The 24,027-nt window shown below is 36.5% G+C and overlaps 1 protein-coding gene across 1 annotated transcript in view; it reads right to left on the bottom strand.

The window, feature by feature from the left end:
* The window catches only part of TENT2 (terminal nucleotidyltransferase 2), a 41,441-nt gene that overhangs the window by 3,641 nt on the left and 13,773 nt on the right, over positions 1-24,027 (bottom strand). The window contains exons 9-13 of the mRNA XM_054282169.1: positions 23,765-23,841; positions 20,461-20,589; positions 18,297-18,340; positions 12,306-12,442; positions 4,409-4,500 (exon numbers count right to left, since the gene is read on the bottom strand). Coding sequence (XP_054138144.1) covers positions 4,409-4,500; positions 12,306-12,442; positions 18,297-18,340; positions 20,461-20,589; positions 23,765-23,841 — 479 coding nt within the window. The remainder of the gene's footprint in view (positions 1-4,408; positions 4,501-12,305; positions 12,443-18,296; positions 18,341-20,460; positions 20,590-23,764; positions 23,842-24,027) is intronic.

Here is a 24,027-nt window from a genome sequence, read left to right as displayed (position 1 = left end):
GGATGGAGCACCTCTTCTGAAAGGACAGACTAAGAGAGCTGGGGTTGCTCCACCTAGGGAGAATGCTCTGGGATGGATCTCATAGCACCTTCCAGTATGTAAATGGGGCCTACAAGAGAGCTGGAGAGGGACTTTTCTCAACAGCATGTCGTGGACCAGATAGAATAGGTTTAAACCAAAAAGGGCAAGCTTAAGACTAGATAATAGGAAGAAATTCTTTACTGTGAATGTGATGAGGCACTGGAAGATGTTGCTTAGAGAAGCTATGGATGCCCCATCCCCGGAAGTGCTCAAGGCCTGGTTGGATAAGGCTCTGAGAAAAGTGGTTTAGTGAAAGATGTCCCTGTCCATGGCAGGGGAGTTGGAAAGAGATGATACTTAAAAGTCTCTTCCAACCTAAACCATTCTATGATTCAATGAATGTTTTAATGATATGTAATTCCTCATAAACTCAGCTTATTATCTGTTGAAGCATATGATGATTGTGCTGAATTTATGCAGTAGTAATTATCTGCTACAGCTCAACAGTCTGTGATAACATATCAGACTATGATTTTGCATATTAAAATATTTTGAAACTTATTACACATGAGACTCTTGGAACTATTCACTTTAGATTCATCTCATTCTACAGTTTCTCAGTGAAATACTGAGAATATAGTAAAATATTTAGTATAATTTTAATATAAGACATACCAACTGCTCATACCTTTATCACACCATACCTATTCTACAATATTTGTTCATAAGTTAACCATTTGGGGATTCTACTTTCTAACTGATGACAAATAAATGTGACGTTAAATTAATTAATAGTTTGGAACTTTTTTAATTGCAAGATTGAAAAAGTAGCTCTTGCTACTGATAAGGTGGCCAACATTAAAGCAATTGATACTAAAAAATTATGATGCAAGGACTATGCATTACAGTGTGCTACAAAACAGATTTTATAGTCTTTGTTTTTCCTTAATAGAGAACTATTTAAGTAATATTGTGTATTTCACACTGGTAGAATGTATGGAAGTCCTCAAGGACCACAGAAACACAGAAGTATTTGTCAGATCAGGTAGATTTTTTTTTGTCGAGTTGGTTATGAATTACTTTCATTCAGACAGTGATGTATAGCAAAATAAAGCATTACACAGACACCAGAAGGGCTTGTACCTTTATGGGGACCGGAATTTCAAATTTGGTATGTGCTGCATGGCTTTTTTATTCCTATTAGCTATTTAAATTCACTAAGAAATTCTTTCATGCAATAAATGTTGTATTTAGCAATCTTCTAGAAGGATTCTCTTCAAACTACCTAGTTTTCAGTGGACAGTTACAGGCAGACTTCTTTTATTTCAGAATGCATCACACTTTTTGTTTAGAACAAAAACTGAAAACTAAACAAAACATACACAGTCCTCTAATATCAGTCCCATTATTTGAGAGTGATCTAGTATAATTAATAACTCCAGTTCACATATACTATGTGAACAAATACACCATTTCATTTGTGTATCATAAATGTGATGGTAACTGCTTTTTTAATGCTAGGACCTTTATGTTGAGTCAAGTCATATTTATATTTTAAAGCCACAAGGGCTGAACTGCACAATCTTCTCAAACTATCAGTGGAAAAAAGGCATTCCAGTCACAAAAGCTAACTTACATCTTCCCTTTAATATTGCCACATATTTACTGATTGTCAAAAGACAAACTGGTTCTCTGAAGCACAGCAAGAATAATTTTACAATCAGCTACTCTTTACACCACTACATTTTCTAACCATCAAGACAGTAAAAAGTTTGCTTGAAGTTATTTTCTTCACAAACAGAGATGAGAATATTAAAAGAAAAAAAGTAATACAGCTTTAACACTGATGCTTGAGGGAAAGACTAAAGGGAATCATTTTTCCAAACAAAAATACATGATATCACAGAGCTCCAGAACTGCTGCTAACCAAGCCCGAGGAATTATTTTTTGAATTATTTTTAGCATGTGGATCTGAAAGACTTGAAACTACAAATATGAATCAGGTACAGCTTAGGTGGCTTCTGTTTTGATTTCCCTAAATTATTATCAATGTAATTATCTCATAAAATTGCCACATTTCTAGCTTTTCCTATTCTCCAGCAGGACAGAAGTTGATATTACTTGATACTGACAAGATTTAAACTGAAACTAGAATAGTTAATTGCCATTTAGAGATTCTGACAAGGATTGCTCAAAATATTATCTAAAAGCAGGGTTCTCTGTATCTCTGTATCCCCATCATGGTAAAAGCCTATCATATTTTAAAGTGTCTGGAAAGAGTATCTCTATTATATTTGTTTCTCTAACAGCAGAAATACATGTGAGAATCAGCCTTAAGGCCTATAACATTTAAAACATAATACAGTTTTTCTTGAGCTAATCTAAATACAGTACTATAAGCAGAATTGTGGAAACTTGCACTGAATTGTGTAATCTATCAACAAATACATTTTAAATATTTAAAAATAAAACCAATAGTACCAATTACTGAAATTTTATTCTGTGAACAGGAAAATTTGACAAAGACTTGGAAAACAGAATATATTGGCATGTTTACCTAACTTTTGCAATCTTATTCTCAAGTACACAGAAATTTATGTACATATTTTGTTAACCTAGTTCAGTTTAACAGCTGTTATAAACATGAAGTCTACTTTGAGCAAAAGTAGATTTTATTTTTCCCTCCCAAATCAGAAGTAAAAAAGATGGTTTGTGAGGCTAAACCCACTAAGTCTTGAACCAAGGAAGGAATCAGATATGCCACCTATAGATAATTTTGACTTTTTTAATAGTTCAAAAGCAAACACATTAAGGAAAAGTTCTATGTAATCAATCTATGTTGATGTATATTCTATTTTTCAGCCTGGTAGAAAGAGAACCTAATTATTCAACCACTTTGTAATGTCATAAAATACTTGAGAGCTTCAAACACACAGTGCCCTGCAACACAGTGGATCAGCATCACGTGACAGCAGCAAACATAGCAGCCCAGCATTCCCACCTCCCACATTCAGACAAGAGCCTTGGCAGTGCCTCACTACGCTATTCTGAATCATTTCAGCTGTGCAAATACTCTAATTCTCACCTTTCTCAACTCTAAGACCACAGAGTCCAATGCAACTATATTTCAGTGTGTTCTTCTTCTCCTATAACTGTTGACTTTTACCCAAAGGGTCAAATAAAGAATAGGAATCCTATCATGTGGCTTTACACTGACATTCATATGACTATGGCCAAGTCCATGAGCTTTGGACCACAGAATAACCAAGTTCACATGCAGGTGAAGTTGATTGAAGGCGATTCTCTGCACAGAGCAGTACAAATGCAGGAAAGTACATACATACCTCAACCCTAAACGTTATCAATCTTGAAGAATGTCTGTTCACCTACAGATGAACAGACTTATTCTCCTCCTTGCCCAGCAAAATCTTCTCAGTGTCTAACAACTTTCCTCATACCATTTGTCTCCCCTTCAAGTTATATTCCTATTTCATCCTATGACGTCAACCCTTGATATCCTAACAGCCTTCATTAATTTGAAGCCAGGACTCAGGCCACCTCTCCCTTTGTGACAACTGGTTCCAGTTACCCAGCAACTCTCAGTCCCTTCAGTCTGTCCTCATTCTCCTAACACCTCAATCCTTCTCTTGGTTTATCATCTTCTCTTTCCTTACTGCAAGCTTCATCTCCTATGTATGCTTACCTGCTCATCTTCTCCATGTACATTCCCCACGGCAGCTGAAAGGTGTCACTAGCACATGAATCTGGTTATCTTTATAGTGCTCCTACTCAGTTCTGCACTGAGACAGCTGAGACCTGCAACTCCAACAGGTAGCCTGGGTTTACCCTCCAGTTCTGGAAGGCATCATGTAGTCTCTGCACAAAGCCTATGTTCACTAGCCAGCCAAAAATAGTACCCACAAGGAGATCAACGTACACATAACCTAGTCAGTGCAATGCCAGAACATTGCAAGAACAAATAATATTCTTCAAGAATAATCTGAGTATATGCCTGCTGTGTTTTTTCAGAAGTTCAAACTTGGCAAAACTGACAACTATTTTTGTGGAGCAGAAAAAAACACACTACTGGCATAAAGACTATTCCTTATCAAAATCCTAAGCCCTGTTCCAAAAGTAACAGGGCAATGAGTGCTCTTGAAGAAAAGGTCAGGAGTACTATTTTTAAACACTTTAGAGCTTAAAGCTTCCTTCTCAAATGTTTTTGACGGGACTGTTTACAACTACTTACATTGGTTATACTTCCTTCTCTACATAATGCACACATGCAATATATTTCTCAAAACACAACCAAGGTAAAGTTTAATTGATAGATTTTTGTATTTAATGCCTTAACACTTAATAACTATAATGCAGCTTCACGTATTACCTTCTACACAAATAAATTTGTTTCTCCATTCAATACCATCAGGTCTTGCAATAGCCTTGGCTTCACGAACTGATATCATTTGATGGCTCCAACTAAAGAAAAAGAAAACAATTGGTAAAAAATTTTAACTCTTAGTTATCTTCAATTATCAGTTTATATTTAAAAAATTGTCAGATTGCAATGTTATAAGTCTGGATATCACAGTATTTTATAATAATGAGTAATTTAGTTTAACATGATGAGTAGGAAACAAGAAAATTTTTCTACTAACAGAACTTCAAGTACAAAAAGCATCTCCAAAACAGAGCATCACAGCTATCCATGAGTAACATATATTCACAGTGGAATTTTTCTACTAACAATGTCAAACTTTGTGACAATTTACATTGTGACCTACATTTATTTCCAAGTTCAAAATAAAATACAGAGTCAAATTTTTCAGAATTTTCTGTAGGAAGAAAAGGAATATATGGAATAAGTGTAGACAAGTCACATTCTGCATTCCATAAACAACACTCAATAGTATAAAGATATGTAGAAATAATTTGCTCATAGGCCTTCCTTGTGCAAGGAATCTATTACTAGAAAGTTTCAATATATGATGAATTTTAGATCTGCAAGTACAACAACTCTCTATCACTTTCTGCAGGCAGCTTTACAACAACAAAACATGGAAATTACCACATTTAAACAGGAACAGCAGGTAGATTATATGGCCTTTTGATGTGCCATCATCTTTATAACACTTGGCACAATATCCCAAACATAATGGAAGCCAAAAAAACCCCCACTTCCAGTTTTATGTTCCCATTTACCCAGCCACCTTTCAGCTGCTTTCAGCTAAAGAGGGCAGCTCATCCTGCATGCCATCATGTCCCATATCCAAGACAGTCATGGGACTAAGCCCAGCCAGCAGGAGTTTATGAAAGGCAGATCCTGACTGACCAACCTGATCTCCTTCTGTGGCAACATGGATACGGGAGGGCTGTGGATGTAGTCTGCATGGACTTTAGCAAAGCCTTTGACACCATTTCCCACAGCATTATCCTTGAGAAACTGGCAGCTGATGGCTTGGGCAGGTGCACTTTTCACTGAATGAATAACTGCCTGGTGTTATTCAGAGAGTAGTGGTGAGTGGAGTTACATCCAGCTGGTGTTCAGCCACCAGTGCTGCTCCCCAGGGCTCAGTACTGGGGCCAGTCCTGTTTAACATCTTCACCAGTGATCTCATGGAGGGCACCCTCTATCAGTTCACAGGTGACACCAAGCTGGGTGGGAGTGCTGACCTGCTGGAGGGCAGGGAGGCTCTGCAGAGGGATCTGGACAGGCTGGATCATGGCTGAGGCCAATGGTGTGAGGTTCAACAAGGCCTAGTGCTGGGTCCTGCCCTTGGGTCACACCAACCCCAGGCAGCTCCACAGGCTGGGACAGAGTGGCTGGAAAGGCAGCACCCAGGCTGGGGTGCTGGTGGCAGCAGCTGAACATGAGCCAGGCTGTGCCCAGGTGGCCAAGAAGGCCAATGGCATCCTGGCCTGGATCAGCAATGGTGAGGCCAGCAGGGCCAGAGCAGGGATTGTTCTCCTGTGCTGGGCCCTGCTAAGGCCACACCTCCAGTGCTGTGTTCAGTTTTTCACCCTTTATTACAAGAAAGACACTGAGGTCCTGATGTTCGTTGAAAGAAGAGCTGGGAAAGAGTCTAGAAAACACGTCCTATGAGGAACAGATGGAAATGGTGCTTTTTATTCTTGAGAAATGGAAGCTCAAGGAGGAACTTAACTCTCTCTACAACTACAAGAATGTTGTAGCCACGTGAGGGTCAATCTCTTCTGCCATGTGTCAAGGAAAAGAAGAAATGGCCTTAAATTGTACAAGTAGAGGTTCAGATTAGGTATTAGAAAATGATTTTTCACTGAAAGAGTAAACTGGCATTGGAATAAGTTGCCTAGGGAAGTGATGGAATCACCATCTCTGGAAATGCCCACGAGATGTATGGATGTGGCACCTGGGAATATGTTCTAGGGGTGATTACAGTGGTCCTGCATTGGAAGTTGGTCTAAAAGGTCTCTTCTAATCTTGATGATTTTGCAAACCCAGGAGCCATCACATCAGTGAAACAGTTGGATCACCAATACATCACCATATGTCCTGACTAAATGGGTAGAAATAGCTGGGCAATATGCTTCCAGCTGTACTGGTCTTACCTGGCAGAGGAGCTAGGCTGGTTATATTAACCACCAGCGGTAAATCTGTAGATATCAACTGTAAATTAAAATACTGTCATCCGTTCATTCATCAGTTAAATCTGAAAGAATTCTGTCCTCCCTAGGCCACAGATCTGCTGTTGTAACTCCATTAAGTCAACAATGACAAGGCAGCTAAAAATCCTGACTAATTTTACAAGTTATCTTGAATACAACTCATAATTAAAGCCTCCTATGGAGCTCAGTTGTTTCAATAACTGTAATTCCACAGAACACAAATATTTAACACTATGAATAGGGCCTGTTTTTAAAAAATGCAGGACACAGCACGTGAAGAGATCTAGGATACCTCAGTGTGTATATTCAGCTTTCTCTTAATATATCCTTTAGAAAATTAGTAATGATGATCATCTTTTCTAGAATTCAATGTACAGTAAAGCCTCCATTCTAACCCATAATCCTTCCTCTCCTTAATTCCCACAGTAAATACTTTTGTGATAAATAGGCATGTCAAGCATCAAATAATTTCCTAACATGTTTTTTAATAATCAACCATCAATATAGGTTTAATTCAGATGAACTGCTCAAAAACCCCAAACACACACACATACACAAAAAGACAAAAGACAAACCCCCCGTGCTTAGAGCATCAAACAAGCTTGAACTGCACCTCAAAAACACATGTTGCAAGCAGAAGCTTACAGTTTGCTTTTTTTAAAACCTTACTTAAAAATAAGAGATCCAGGTCAGTGGAGGAAGAGAGAAAGAGGAGCAAGAGAGAGCAAGAGAGAGCAAGAGAGAGCAAGAGAGAGCAAGAGAGAGCAAGAGAGAAAGAGAGTGACAGAGAAAGTCATGCAAAGAAGTATTTGATGTGTATTTGGTTTAACAAGGCAGTACTGTTTCACTTGAAACAGCAATTCTTCTCTTGAATTATTTTCTTCCTAGGCTATACTTGATCCCTCAGCAAAAATATAAATGCACTTATAATACACTAGTTAAGCAAAAAGCAACAAAAAATTGGCACTTCTTGCTGTTTAAAAAGCCTTTTATTTAAATTTGAAACTTAAAAGCCTTTTATTTAAAATTGAAATTTAAATTTGAAAACAACTCTTTTATCTGACAGTCATACAGAACTGTCTTGGTACCAAGATCATACTGAATTAGAAATTAATTATGAATAACAAATTATTTGTGTGTCAATTTTAGCCACTTTGGCTTGCATATAATAACTTCATTGATGCCAACATAAAGCAGATACTCTCCCGGCACACATTTTCTATGTGTGAGTTAACACTGCCATTTAAACAGCTGCTTCAATTACCAATTATTTCTGTATTCACTGAATGCATTAAGTATGTCATCTTCATGGCAAAGGTAAGTATTTGAAAGGAGAAGACTAGAAATTTCAGGTGTTTGTATGACTACAGTACAAACAGGATAAAAATCTTTTCTTTTCCAGAGCATTCTTACAAATCAAAGCCACTTCTGTACACACAGTAAGATGGATACAAGTTACAAATATATTTAATTCAATATAGTATTAAAAATTATCCCTTTATTTCCTAACTCATTCTATTGTGAAAAGAGCTGCAAGCAACTTCTTGCTGAAATTTTACATTTTGTCATTAAAATGTAAGCAAGCTTTTACCATGTGCACCATAAACAAATCAGTGAATGATCTTAAACAACTGCTACTTAACCTGCCATGGTAAATTTAAGGGAAGTAATCACAAAGAATAAATTCAGGTGAGCAACGCCTTGCTTCAGGTCTCACTTTGTAAGGAGACAGCCAAGTGACAACCTGCTGCCTTCACTCACGACTGCAGAATTGAAATCAGATGCCTCCTTCAGCGGGGCTGGTAAACACGTTTCCAAATACTTGCTTCGGGGAACATCTACACTTTTTTTTTGATTACATTCACTACTTAATCAGTGGACAATTTTAAATAGGTAAAGTTAAAATGAAGTCACTACCCTAGCCAGCTGTATCATAAGAAGCATTACACAGACTTGAATTCTAATGGCAAGATAAATATACAACCATAAAGGCAAAACAGGCTTTGCCATATAGGGTGTGCTATTCTAATACATGCTGCAATTTCGAAACCACATTTCTTTGGGGACAGGGATAAAGAGGTACAAAAATTACTTCTTATGGACACACAGAAAACCCTAGAGTAAGACTGTGGAAAAACAATTTTCTGAAACATCTTATAGTCTAAATAAACAAAACAGTTTAAAGCATAAGGGAAAATAAATACAGCACAAGGACTTATGCATGACTGCACAGGATGCAAAGCTCCTATTTCTTCCTTTGCTATACTCTTTAAGCCCATCTTGTCCTACATCAAGTAAAAAAAAATCACTGATTTTAATTGAAATACATAATGGCCTTTGCTAGAGGGAGAAATTTAAAAGAATATATGTCCATCTTCTCTTAATTTCCTGATGATTACATGTAAAATAGATCAGTAGTTAAACATTCTAGACAGGTGGCTTCAATGGTTTATTCTGTTCAAAATTATGATCTTTACACATGATCTGATCATTCTTGATTGCATGCTGTCCATTCAGTAAAACGGTTCCTGTGTATCAAATCTGGTAGTGCATCCTACTCCACAGATAGGAGCTTACAAAAATTGAAGTCACAATCTCTGAAGCAATCTTTTCATCAAACACATGACAATCCAACAGGGAAAGTTCAGTGGCTCCGTACAGATCATAAAAATATAGCCTCATTTAACAGTCACACTGTCTGAAATACAATCTCAGAATTTTGGTGCATAAAGACACTAGTAAATGTTTCACAGGGAAAACAGTGAAAAAACTACTTATTACATCAAAGAAAAGGAACACTCACACTCTAACTAGTTTCTTCCATGAAAAACAGAACTATGAGAGCCCTGTGTTGGCTGTATTTGCAAGCTGAACATGAGCCAGCAGTGCCCTGGCAGCCAGGAGGGCCACCTATGTCCTGAGGGCATCAGGGACAGCATCAGCAGCCGGGCAAGGGAGGGATTGTCCTGCTCTGCTCTGCACTGGGATGGCCTCACCTCGAGTGCTATGAACAGTTCTGGGTGTCACAGTATAGGAAAGACATAAAGCTACTGGAGACTGTTCAAAGCACAACCACAAGGACCATGAAGGGCTTTGAGGAGAAGCTGTATGGGGAGTGGCTGTGGTCACTTGGTCTGTTCTGCCTGGAGAAAAGGAGACAGAGGAGACCTCATTGCAGTCTGCAACTTCCTCATGAGGGGAAGAGCAGGAGCAGACCTTGATCTCTTCACTCTCATGACAGGACTTAAGGTAACAGCATGAAACTGAGTCAGGGGAAGTTTAATTTGGATATTAGGAAAGTATTATTCACCCAGAGGGTGGCTGGGCACTGGAACAGGCTCCCCAGGGAAGTGGTCACAGCACCAGCCTGACAGAGTTCAAGAAGTGTTTGGACAATGCATCTTAGGGATGATCCCATGCAGGGCCAAGAGTTGGATTTCAATTATCCTGACGAGTCCCTTCCAGTCGAGTATATTCTATTACTCTATGATTCTATGTATTTCATTCTTACCCTCATTCTCATTTGTACTGTTGTTTCCATCAGCAACTTCAAAGGAAAGATGAAAGGTCCTGTGGCTAGCATGAGACTTTTACTTTCACTGGCTGGGTATCACACACACAAAACTTTTTAAGCACCATGTTCATGTTTCTCCCTATGGTGCACTAATTTGTCTTCTCCAGTCAATGAAACTAACATCGAATTTCACTATCAATCCTATTCCTTTCTAAGAGGATTTATAGTTGAAAGGGATACACAGATAAACTGTACACTTGACTAAATTTTAATTTCCATAGCAGAAAGAGTTAAAAATAATAAAGACTGCTGCATTAAGTGCATAATTTCCTCAAATCACTTCTCAGCTATGTAGTAGCATTTTCAACACAGGAATTCTAATGGCTGTTTTTACTGGTATTTTCTTCTTTTTTGTTAACAAAATATCACAAGAGAAATGATTAAATACTTAACAAATACTAAACACCAGAAGAACACATCAGGTGTTCTTTTTATTCAGCTGCTTTTTGAAACATTTTCTTCTGTTGACATCAGCAACTATCCTATCTTCACTATCTACTTTTTCAAGCTTTCTTTTATCCAGAAGCTCCTCTGTGTGTCTATGAATAGATCTAGGCAGTATTTTTTCCTGATTTATATTCATCAGAAAAATAGTATTTAGGGATTGCAATCAGCTCAACCACTGATATTGCAGAATTTTTGGTCTGCATATGTCTTAGCATATCCTTTCTAATAGCAGACAAAAATTAAGTCATTCTGGACCAGCCACCAACTTAGGCAGAAATCTGGTCTTGACTATGTTAACAAGCACCCAAACTCAAAAAAGTCAAACTAAGTATTTTTCCTGTAATTAGACCAGATCATCTCTGGTACTTTGCATAGGCAAACCAGAAAATTCCTTAATGGATAAGATATTTACTTTCATATATAAGAAGATTAACAGCTTGTACAGTCAAGTAGTAAAAGATTCATGTAGTATCCCACACAAACTAAGAATCTAAGGTTATCCCCCAGCACGGTCTTCTCATTTGCCTCTTTAGTAAACATCACCTTGTCAGCTGAAAAAACAAGTAGTCAGGAGAAACATTTCAGACAAAAGACCATTCTCTTATCTGCAGAGATCATTGAAAGAAAATTTCTTACATGAAAATCTTTCAGTCAGTCTTAAGCATGCACAAAATGCAGTTGGTTCATGCATTACTACAGGCCATAGGGATTTAGCTTACATATTTTACATGTGATGCACACCCCAGAAATGCTTTAATGATTTTACAGTCTTTCACTTCTTATATTAAAGTAAATTATGAACACTTCCAAAATTATGCGTATCCAATTGTCTGTTTTGTTCTCCTATGATGCACATAAGCAGGACAGCAACATGCATGAAACAATTGCCTCAGATGTTATTTAGAAGATCTTTAAGCTGATTGAGATACAACCATTTGATATTTTATAGGAACAAGCATTTTTTCTAAGAAATTCAGAAGTACATGGGTAACAATTTGGCAAAACAGTTGTAATTTAAGGCTTTTTCAGATGTCCTCACAACTTAAGCCTCTCCTTTTATATAAGGAAGTCCAGATGCCAAAAAGGAACCCAGATTCTAGCAAACCAATAATGTGAGTGAAACAACTATACATGAGAGAATTCTTCACTAGGTGAAGCCTGTACAGATCTATAGTCTGATCAAAATAAGGAGCCACCTGGCCAGTTACCGCCATTGACTCAAGTGTGACAAAAGACAAGCACAGCCCTCAAGGTCCAAATAATTAATATCACAGTTGATGCCGTAAATGACAACTAAGAACAGATCTTACACATGAATAGGCAGTTATAGAATAGCGTAACAGTATAACAAACCCCAGCAATTTTAAAAGGACAAAGCTCTCTAACTTTTGGGAACTATTTTACAAGAAAGAATGTGTAGCTAAGTAGAAGATATCAGACAATTTACTGGCATTCCTACTGTCATTTAGCCTTTCCATTCATAGCCTTCCTCTCTCTCAGTTACCCCTCTTGCATTGCTGCTTTTCTTTCTTTCAAGTGTTATAAAGTGTTGCTATATTGAATAGAAGGAATCAAAGTTTCACATCTTCTAAACCACTAAAATCATCTTATTACTTACTCAAATTCTGTGGCATAATATTTGAAGAAGCCTATTAGCAAATCTCCAAGGCTTGATCCATTTTTTGAGACGTAAGGAGGAATGGTACGTGGCGCTTGATGAACAAAATGCAACTGCATAGTAGGATCAAAACATTCCTGTCAAAATAAAATCAGAGTGTGTGTATATATATACATATATATATATATATATATATATATATACATACATACATACCTACATATACACAGAGATAGCCTTAACTCAGATACATGTACTTTCCACAATAAGAAAGATGCCTATTATTTGCTTATTATAAGATCAAGGACAAGCCAAGGACTATTCCTCTTCTGCCCCACTGAATACTAGTTACTCCCCCTGAATTCAGGTAGAATTATCTTGCACAGAAGCATACAAGATAAGGAATTTTAACATGGGAGAATCTTTGAACTAGACTTGCATTTAAAACCACAAAGTAAAAGCTGAGCCTGCACTGAGCTGACTACAGTTCAGCTGAGAAATACATAGGTGAAGTTAATGCACCTACTGTCAATTTCCCATAGCTTAACTGAAGTACAGAAATAATCCAGAGGAAGGCCTACCATTGCTCCCAAGCACCAAGTTAAAAACTGCATATGAATGAACCTGCATCCACCCACAAAATAAACATAAAGACTGCAGATATGACTTCCTCTAGCCAAGAAATAAAAAAAAGCAAACACAAAAAAACTCCAAAAACCCCCAAAAACCCAACAACCAACAAAAAAACCGCACCCACCAATGAAGTTATACAAAACACGTGAATACACAGAATGCTGCATTTCAGCTGAAGCATGCTTTTCTGTAGGGGAAGAGGGTGAGTATGATGGGGTAAGAAAAAATCAGGTTTGCTATAAAAAGAAGGCACCATTGCCAGCTTAAAAAGGAATACATAGAAGACTAAATACACATGGTTTTAGAACTGCTCTGCTGTTTCAGTGTTCATTGCATCCTTCAGGTTCTTGTGACAGACTGGGGTACATAGAAGTAAACATATCACCTCTTGCTACAGGAACAATTTTTATAACTTGCTGATACCTGGTTTTAACACCATTTTACAGCAGTGTTGTGTGTTTTACTGAAAATGAACTCAAGGTACACAAAAGCAAATATTACAATCAGATAAAGACACACATTTATTTAAATTTAGGAACCTGTTCACTCATTACTATATCTTCTTTCCCCTCCCCACCCATTCATTTTTTATTTTTAAGAGTAGTATCAGGTGTGATTCAAACTTTATAGTACTAGAATAGCACTAGAAGCACTACATAGTGTAGTATTATTTCCATGTCCACAGCTGGCACTACTTCCTCTGAGAAAAGTACTGTTAAGTGACAAAACCAGTAGGACTGGAAAGTCTGAGACTCCCATCTTCTTTCTGTCAGCTCCAGCAAAACTTCCTGGAACCTTGTGCAACACCTTTTGGGGAAAAAAAGCCACTTTTCTAGAGATATAGAAATTTCAATGGTTGATCTCATATGATAAAAATGTTATATGTAAAACATTATTTTAGTTCACAAAGCTCAGAATTTAAGAGTTTCTAGTTCATCAGAAGACACCAAAACAATGGCAACAGACATAAAAAGCAGATATGCAGTATACAAAGATCTAGAAAGAGCAGTTGTTCCAATGCCACCTAGTAAATGCAGTTTTAACCCTAAAGTTAATCAGAAAGATACTACAGTGAAAGTCACTCCTTGCCCGAAAGATACTACAGTGAAAGTCACTCCTTGCCCATCCCCACAGAAAACTCAGGAAGAGTCAGAAAAATTGAATTTAGAATTAGCAGCATACCAGCTGAAGAAGAAACATACAAGAGAGGAGGGGAAAGGAAGAAGAAAATGGGCCACTGACCTAGGAAAATACAAAACAGAAGTGCAATGAAATTACAACAGATGTCTACTATGACTAGTAAGTGTTTGAAGGCAGTAGAAAAGGAAGACAAGATTAATTTTTTAAAACTTTGAATATTGAATTGCCTGAGAACCTCTCAATTGCAAGAGACTTCTGCCATCACAGTGAGGTTGATAGCCTCGACAGCTAAAAAGTTAGGCTTTATTTTATTATTTTTTTCATAAAAATAAGCTATTTTTTTACTGGTAGACAATAAGATATCAGACAAATCAAAGATTTTCTCAATCATAAAGGCTTTTGCTTTCAAGCAAATACACGCATATTATTCTAGACACGTGCATTAGTAAAAATACAGGCTACAGGCTATAGCAGCTAACTATTAAAACCCCCAACAACCTAGTTTAAGAGACACATGTAAGTAATTCTCATTTCCACTTGATTTAGTGGATATGTCACTATAAAAAATGCTCTTAAAAAGATAACTGAGTGTTGCAAAATAGAAGGCATAACTGATTGGACTTTTCTGGAAGAAAATAAGACTTATTAAGGGAAACAAAAGCAATGTATTAATCACATGTTTGTGATACTGCTAGTAGGTTTATTTTTTGCGCATTGTGGGCTGCTGATTACCCCACAGAGAAGGCAAAACCAAGTGTTTCACCTTTCTGAAATACAGAAAATTTGTTATTTAAGTTGCTATTACCATATTAGAAAGTTCTACACGTAAAACCAAATTAATTGCTACTTAAAATTGGCAATATTTAGTGACGGCTTCTGTCAAGATATACCATTATTCAATAATTCAATTACCAACAATGTAATTTAAGGTCATTTCTTAACAAAGGAATCACTCTATGTCCAGTGAACAAGGGGTCAGACCAGCTAAGGGATACCTAGATTTTTTTTTTCTGCTTTGCCACAGACAACCCATGATAATCCCCTAGCTTCAACTCATCTCCATCCACCTGCTGTAAAACAAGGATAACAGTATTTTCCTTCCCACTAGAGGGACTCAGGGAATAACTACACAAACAAAATAAGGTACGGCTTACAGATTCTGCACATAGGTGAGGTTGCTAAAAAAATGTAATTACAAAGCACCCTTTGTAATAATGGAAGTACATTTTCTTTCCTTAACTTGCTCTAGAAGGCAAAAGATTCAGCTTCTATTAAAAACTAGTCCCTATTTCGCTTACTGTGTCTTTGCCTCAAGCTGTCTTAAGAGACAGAAATTAGATTCAGGATCTGACTGAGCAACAAATACAAATGAGCTCTCCATTATTTTAAGATATCACAGAAGAGAGACCTGAAAGTTTTTTGCCTTTTTTGCTGGATCTCTAATTTTTACTTTGATTGGCTGATTTCTCAAGAAATACCAGTATTCAGCAACATGCTTCATGTTCAAGCTACATAATGCTTTTAAGTAAATTCATTCCACCTTACACACTGGAAAGGAACAAAAGTGTGTATCAAAGTAAGATTTATATTTGAGTATTTTGATGTATAGTGAGTTAACCTCTGAATGTACAAGATCCTTTGTTCAAAAAAATTTAATAGTTACATCAGCATAATATTTTAACACACTTAAAATATTCTTTTCCCCAGTCCTATAAATAAGTACTTAACTCATATTTAAATCTTTTAAAAGTGCAACTCAGTGTGAAGCAAACTGCGTCTTTCCAAGGGCTGACTCTCATGTTAAAGACCATCCTACCTTCTGCCCCACCCTTTGCAAGACATGACATGAAGCTGAAACAGCAGAAACAAAAATGTGCTCATGCTAGAGTCCTTGAAGTTCACCATTCAGAGCACTCATGGAAACCCAATTTCATCTTGACTTCAATTAAAACACCAGACGTCTTGAAACAGTGGTGAGTCAGGCACAAGTTTCCTTGTGAGTGCCAGTGACAGCCACGTTCACCAGCCACAAAGGTTTAATCCACCACAGGTTCTCTAGAGATTATCCGTGAAGTACTGACATGGAAGCACATACTATATAGACTTCAAAACTGATGAATGTACTTGGTGGGCTATTGTCATCTACCTTACCTGGCCAGGGGGCATGGGAAGCCCCAGAATACAACCCTGCCTTTGATGTGGTCTGATACTCCCTTTAAACTAGTGGCTGCAAACACATCAGCTTGGTGCCAGCTGGAAACTCCCCCACGATAACAGAATGCAAAAGAATGCAAATCTGGAGGCTTTCCACGACTTCTCACCCTTCATATTTGTAGCAGGGATTCACTGAGCCACAGAATCTGTCTTTTGTTTCCTCCCCAGTGTAAGCATGTCTCTCCTATACGGTACTAACAATTTAAGACAAGCAGTTTCCTCCATATCATGGAAGTATTTTCAGGCTGCAGATTTGATTTTGAAAAATTGTGGGTAGATGCACATAGGGAAGATGCAGTATGTTTGTATAGTTTTTGTATACAGACACAACTCTGACCAGCTACAATAATAAGAAAAATATATGGTTTCTTTTGACACTGAAATTTGCCTGTGCTCTTTAATTATTACTGCAAGCCATGAGACCAAAATTGTTTTACTGCATTTTTCACTTTAAATGCCTCTGAACTATCAGTATTCAGAAATTTCAAGCTTCATAATTTTTAAACATTTAATTATACTCCTAACGGAGACAGTAGAACAAAAACATACTTGCAATTTGGTTTGCAGTAAGCATGCATAAAATATTCTTCTAATCTTGTTAGCAATTCTAGCATATTTCATCCATTCTCCAAATATAAGAACAACAAAACCAAGGATAATCTATATCAGAAAAGGGCAAAAATGCAGTTCTTACAGCAGTGCTCACCTGCAAGTAATTTACCATTTTCACACAACACAAGATAAAACTTTGCATTTAGATTAATTAGATTTTTTAGCTTAAGGTACTGTCTACATTTGCTTTAATGACTGAAGGCATAAATACTTGTATAGTATTCTGAAGGTCTCCACAAAGTTCGAACACAACAAATATAAATATCTGCATTATAAATACAGAAGAGTCAAAAGTTGCCAGTTCTAAACACTTTTCTCAAAATAACATGCTACACAAAACTTAGAACACTACAGCACAAAAACTTTAAGGAAATGTAATTAGCAAATCTATCAATTCAAAAACCTATCAGATAAAGCTAAGGATACAAGAAAAGAAAGATAGTTTCAAAAGCTCTTCAGCACTCCCAATGAAGAAACTAGACGGTATAGAATACCATAAAAAATGACAGGAAAAGATAAAGACCATAAAAATATAGCACAGGTACCCCTTATGCAGATTTACAACGCATAAATAAAACTGCAGTGAATTATTGCCCAATGCTTTCTTTTGCATCTCAATTACCCAAAATGGCCAACACCACAGTATTTTCTCCCTGATGTTCAGCACCACTAAATATTTCCCGTTTGAGCATTTATTTGTAAATAATTTACAGCATTGAATTATTCAGCAACAGCACTTCTGTGCACAGGTAAATATTTAGGAGGGCAGTTTTTTCTTCTAAATAATTTTTCTTAGATTAAATCTCACTATAACTCTCCTAATTCTGGAGGGACCAAAGCATACTGATTCATCAACCTCTCCAGAAATGAACAAAGTATGACCTGACTACAATAGCAAAGTTCCAAAAAAGTGCTTTCTTTTTGGATTGAAGTCAAATGTTGTGATGTCTCAAGTTTCCTTAGTAAACCATGTATCACTCACTTTCTGCACATGGAAATATCAGGCAACTCAAGAGCTGTAGGAACGTATGGAATTCTGAAGCAACAGAGCTGAATGAAAAGGCACTAAACACATTAAGATACAGGAACCAGAAAGTTACAGCTGACACAGGAATATTTCTAGGCCAGCATAAAGAGAACTCGGTCAGTGGTTTTCATCAGCACTTTCTTCTAACTGTGTGTCAGATCTTCCCATACATAACAATTTTCATTAAAGAAATTATCAAAAGTAGCAAATAATCTTTTTCACACCTAGGTCTGGCATATCAATGACCTGATCTACTGGAACTGTTAATTCAACTTAATCCAATTAGAGATAGTTAAGAATTCATATATTTAGATAAGCAGGGTCACACACATATATGATGTAGTAAATCCGTAAGAAACACTTACTGGGTAATTTTTTTGGAGGGATGGAAGGATGGGTTCAGGTAAGGCTATAAAAAAAAAGGTCAAAATTGTTGTGATTCATGTAATTCACATGGAAGAAATAGCATATCAACTACACCAAAGAGTTGCAATGAAATTCTATCTTATAAAATTTAACAATAACTTCACTTTCATGCATTTCATAAAATAAGTTATTTGGCAAACATTTCTATTACTATATTTAGTACTGTACAGTACAATAGGACTTTTATTCAGCTAATGAAAGGTCTTACCAAGATACTACTACATGTAAAAGGCATGAAAAATTTCTATAACAGCTGGGTATAGCTTTATTTCTGAAGTTCATATTCAGAATTCATAGCTATGGGAAAATCATCTAGATTCCCTAAATGAAAAATTAGAGCTTCATTCATTGTTTTTCCTTACATCTAATACAATTCTACAGTTACTGCAGAAGAATGCATTTTTCAGCTGCCAAGTATTACATAATGAGTCTCCCAATGTAACCTATTAAAAAATGCTTAACACACTTAGTAGGCATTGCCAGCAAAATTCCCACAAAATACACAAATACAGCCTAATAGTATTAGCTGGTCTGCTAAATGGCAAATATGTTATGAAGATCATGCCGTCATTAACAATAGTAACAAACACAAAATTATCTAAATATTGGTTACTTTTATGAAAACCATGGATTGAGAGTGCATCTATTGAACCATATAAATTAGATACATTAAAAAAAAAATCACTCAGATTAGGTGGTCCTATAGATGAATCAAAATCCCAAAGTAATTACATCCTACTCAAACAGCTATAGAACTGTCAGAGCACTCCTCAAACTAAGGCTTTAACATCATGTCTTCAGCATGGTTTAAGAAATTGGTCTACAATATTCACTATGGAAAATAACAAACTCTTGGTCTTGGACTCGGGACTTAGTTCACCCTTTTATAAGGTCTTACAGGCGAAGAGATGTCACAGAATCCTTTTCCCATAGGGTGTAAGAATCAGCATAGCAAAATTCTTAGAATGTGCTTGGAGTATCTTCAGAGAGTAGAATATACTATCAGGACTGCTAAGAAAATTACCACAGTTGCTTCAATAACATTTTTGTTTGCGAGTGTTCATGTTTCTGCACCATCTTGGATACTTTCCAGTTCTCTATCACACTAAATTAAAAGGCAACAAAATCTGAGCAAACAATCAAGGTGTTGTATCTAGGTGTGTATGCTTTAGTAAGTTTTACTAAGAGGATGGATGGGAGGGGAAAAATTACCACTTACCACTAGCATTTGCCCTATGAGTTTGCTTTTCTTACTGTTGAAGTTAATTAGACATATTATCTGGAAGAAAGCTCATGTACAAGATACTGATGTATCTACAAAATAAACTCAAGCCACACTAAACTTGGGTCCAAAGACATCCACATAAGTATACGAATATGGAAATAAGTATAGAAAATAAATTTGCCTAGCAAAGGCAGGAACACTAGTGCAAAAGAAAGGTATTATTTTTTTCTCTCCACAGAATCAACAAAAATACTATTAGAAATTCTAGGACACAGGCTATTTTCAGGAACATCACATGCATATAGCAGGAGAAAAAAGCTTAAAATCTGCATGAATAATACATCAGAACCTAAAAATCTGATGCTTAGATGCATGTACAGTGCACAGGGCCACACTTCAGGGTCTTTTTTTTCATGCTTTTTTTCCCCAACAGAAAAGGCTGAGGAAGCACAGGTAGAAGGCTCCTCTTTGGTTTCTGGACTGCTGATCTTCCCAAGACAGCTGACTGATCACAGCTTTGCATGAAAATGATTATTTGAACCCTTTTTTCCTCCTTCATAGAGAGCTGTGGCAGCTGCCAGAGATGACTACAGATGACTACTTATGCATTCTTGTGAAGTAGTACTTGAGTTTATTTTATAGCTACACAGTGTCCTCCAGGTACATTTTTTTTCCAAACCTCTTTAAAGGTGATAATTCTGTCTCCAAAGAGCAGGTCCACTTGTTAAAGACAAATGCAACACTAAAGAAATGGAGTAAAACTCACTTTACTTCAAAGTATTTCTGTGTAGGAGATACTTGTTTTACTTCATTCAACAGGGAAAACTACATCAATATGAACTTAAAAGGGACAGTTTAAACATGTAAAAAATACTTACTCTGTAAATAGTGCAAAACCATCAACACAAGACTATAGCTGCTTAAAGTACCACGACTGGCATCATTTATCTCATGAAAACGTGCCCACTTCTTAATAACAAGTACTAATGGACGAACTCGATTCTCAACTGCAAGTAAAATAAACACATCTCAAAAAAGTACATTTATCTAGATAGCAATTAATCAACATTTGCTCTTACTTGATCAACATGTAGTTTTCTATTCTAAGGTTACATTCTGCAGGCATTTTATAGAATTTACTTACAGAATTCTCCAATTACTATCCATCCTATAAAAATCAAAATATAGTACTTGCATTTGCAAACAGCCTTTTGAGTAGTAAAATCCACAGACACACCACGAGAGGTATACTAGGAAATTTGCAAAGCATCTTTCTACTTCTAAGGACTCTCCAGTTCATTGTACCAATTTCCCCTGAAAAAATTTGCTGCCAGGACAGACCTTATGTTATTTTTTAATTTAGGCTATAAAAACTTTGAAGGCAGGGAAAAGAATTATTGTAGTTGGAGGACACAGCTGATTCTTAACTTTACATCAGGATACATGACAGCAGTAATCCCTGTATACCAACATAAATTTTAATTTTGCCTTGTCCTCAATAGCTTTTCATGCAGATGACATGTTAGATACAATATGTCTTTAAATTTATGTATATGCATTTCATGAGGAAAAACATATATACAGCCATATGCCATGTATGATCTTTTGAATTTCTGGTGAATATAGATAACCTTTTAATTGAAGTATTAATCTATGTAGGTGAACACCACCCACTACAAACTCCTGGGACTCTGCAGAATAGTTTATCATTTGCAGGTATGCAGAAGCAGATAATCAAAAAAAGCTTATACATTCTGGAGTGCTTTTTCTAATCTGACATCATCATACAAAGATTTTGTATTCTGCTTATCAGGACATGAGGACAAAAGACATCCTACAACTGCATCAGTTGGGGCGCTCTCTGTTATTCTGTAAAACTATCAAGCATGATTTTCTCACAACATATTTAGAGTGGCTCAGAACACATGCTCATGTAACTGGTACTCTTCTCAGAATTTATGTACTACTACATCTGGAACACCTTTTGGAAACAACCAAACTCCTTAACACGAATCACCTTATTCCTGACATTGCTCACCAGTGGTTAAACAAAAAATATAACTTAGTACACCAATTGTGAGATGCCAAAAAAGTACTGTACAGATACCACATGAAGATGCATTAATTGAATAGAATTTTTCCATGAGAGAAAAATGCAAATAGGTTCCAGTTTCAAACATCGCTATTTTGTGTCACAGCAGAAAAGATCTTTTTTAGCTGACCTCATTTTGAGATATTAAATTCTGTCTGCTGGTGCATGTAACTAGTATATGACAAAGTAAGTGTACAATATGGCCGTAAACTTAGTCTGATAGTTCAGTACAAGTTACCTCTCAAGAAAATGCTCAGTAATATTATTTGCACAAAGCTAAAAAGTCCAGCCTCCACTAACTGAAAAATATCTAGCAAAAACTGCTGATTAATCACAGACATGCCCCCTTCAACAAACTCCTGGTAACATAACAGCATAGACTTTGCCTTCTAGCTCTGCCTAATCTACCTACATTTTCTGTGGATGTTTTGTGCCAGCTTGCCTTATCATCCTCGATTTTTCTAGAGCACTCATGCACCCACACTGAAGAGTTAACTTCAAAACAGACAGAAGAGCATCCACAGAAATTTTTTGAGTTTTAGCTTTTTTATCATGTTCACTAAGATAGTCCCTTGTTTGCCTGAGCATCTAATTTGTTCCAATGGAAAACAGACAAATACATCTTCCACATTAAAGGTAATTTGACAATTTTTTCCCCTATTCAGGTTGAAGACCTTAAACTACACATGGACCTTCAACTACACATTTAAGTGAGCAGGATAATACATATAAGGCAATCTATCCCTGCTCATATGACTTATAAAAAGTATGGAGACAGTCTGATAAAAGCTTCCATTAAGTTGTGTCCCCTATGTCATGTGAGTTTTCTGGTCTAAGGAAGACAAGACAGACAAGGTATATGCGGTATGATATTTAGGAAGGTCCAGAACATTGAGAAGACAATGTTTTCAATCACAGGTCTCCCTTTGCTATTAACTCACTCTTTGACCTCAAGAAATATTATTTGCCTTCACCAGGAAACATGAAGTTAACTTTGCTGGCCTTATAAAAGTGAGCACCACAGCAGAACAGAAGAGAAGGTGCGATACTAGGACTGCTTCCACCGCTCTTTTCCCATCTGGACTTGTCTGCCCTGCAGTGATTTTCTGACAAAAAACAATCTGTGACAGAAGCTACAAACAAGTATATCAACATTAGACTTCATGAAGTGACTGCTCAATGATTACTTCCTAATATTTTTAGTACTTGGAAGCAAATCCTTTCCCAGCCCTAGACTTTCTTGAACGTATGAAGGAATTACAGTTAACCAACTGATCCAGGACAAGTTGTAGACTCTCCTAGTAACATGAATATGGAACACAAACTAGTTTGACTGAAATATCAGTAAAAACTAGTGAAGGCAGCTTCTATTGGTAACTGCCTACCCTAAATAGAAAGAAATTCCTTTATGCAAGAACTGAAGAAGAGGATAAAGGAATAAATGCAAATGGCCTAGAAGAAAAAGGCTGAGGCACACTTCTTTATGTACTTATCTGACAAATGACATTGCAATGCTAAGAAAGAAACTCTCAGTTTACCACTAAGAGTGCTGTTGTCATTACCTTCCTTTCACAAGGCTGTTTCACAATCTCTCCCTAAAATGCAAACTCCTGAGCAGACACAAACCAATTTTGATTCGGGATTAGTATAAATACTGAAGCAGTATTTTGGATTTTCCAAGCAAAGACTCTGCAACAGCAAATAGACATAGCTGCTATCAGCCATCCATACTGCCATTGGCTGTAAGGAAATAAAAGAAGCTGGAGATTATACCACTAGATAACCATTATTATCATGATCTTATTATCTGCAGGATACCTGAAGTAGGCCTTGTAGTAGATATATGGACCAGCATATGAAAAATCTTTTTTATCTTCTGAATATCCTATCCTAATATTTAGTTAAAAACATACAGCTGTTTTCTCCATGTATTTACAATGAGCAAGAAGGACTTATCTTAAAGCCACTTAATGTAGCTAAATAGATAATTATATATATAGTAATCATTAAATTTTCATAAAATATCAATATCAAAATACAAACTTTAAAAGCAAAGTTTAAAGAAATAAGAAAATACAATAAAAACTTACTGAATGCATAGCTTCTCAGAAGGAATGTATTTCTTATACCTATCACATTGTTTACATTCAAGTCGAAATCCACATTGCTATTAGGGAGAAAAAAAAATGAAGCATCATGGTATTTAATTTCTGATTGTTTACTACCTACTTTATGACAGATATAGAGAAAAGTAATTTTAATATAAACCCATAGAAACTTTCTTCAGAGTTTTAAATGCCGTGATTTAGTTTTGTTTGTAGCACCTAAGCCACTTAAAGACTTGAACTCCTTT

The sequence above is a fragment of the Melozone crissalis genome, unplaced genomic scaffold (genome assembly GCF_028551555.1).
Source record: "Melozone crissalis strain CALT ecotype California unplaced genomic scaffold, PUWL_Pcris_2 ptg000005l_1, whole genome shotgun sequence".
Taxonomy (NCBI): Eukaryota; Metazoa; Chordata; class Aves; order Passeriformes; family Passerellidae; genus Melozone; species Melozone crissalis.
The sequence above is the reverse complement of the archived record's forward strand: the minus strand, read 5'-3'. Positions and strand labels throughout refer to the sequence as shown.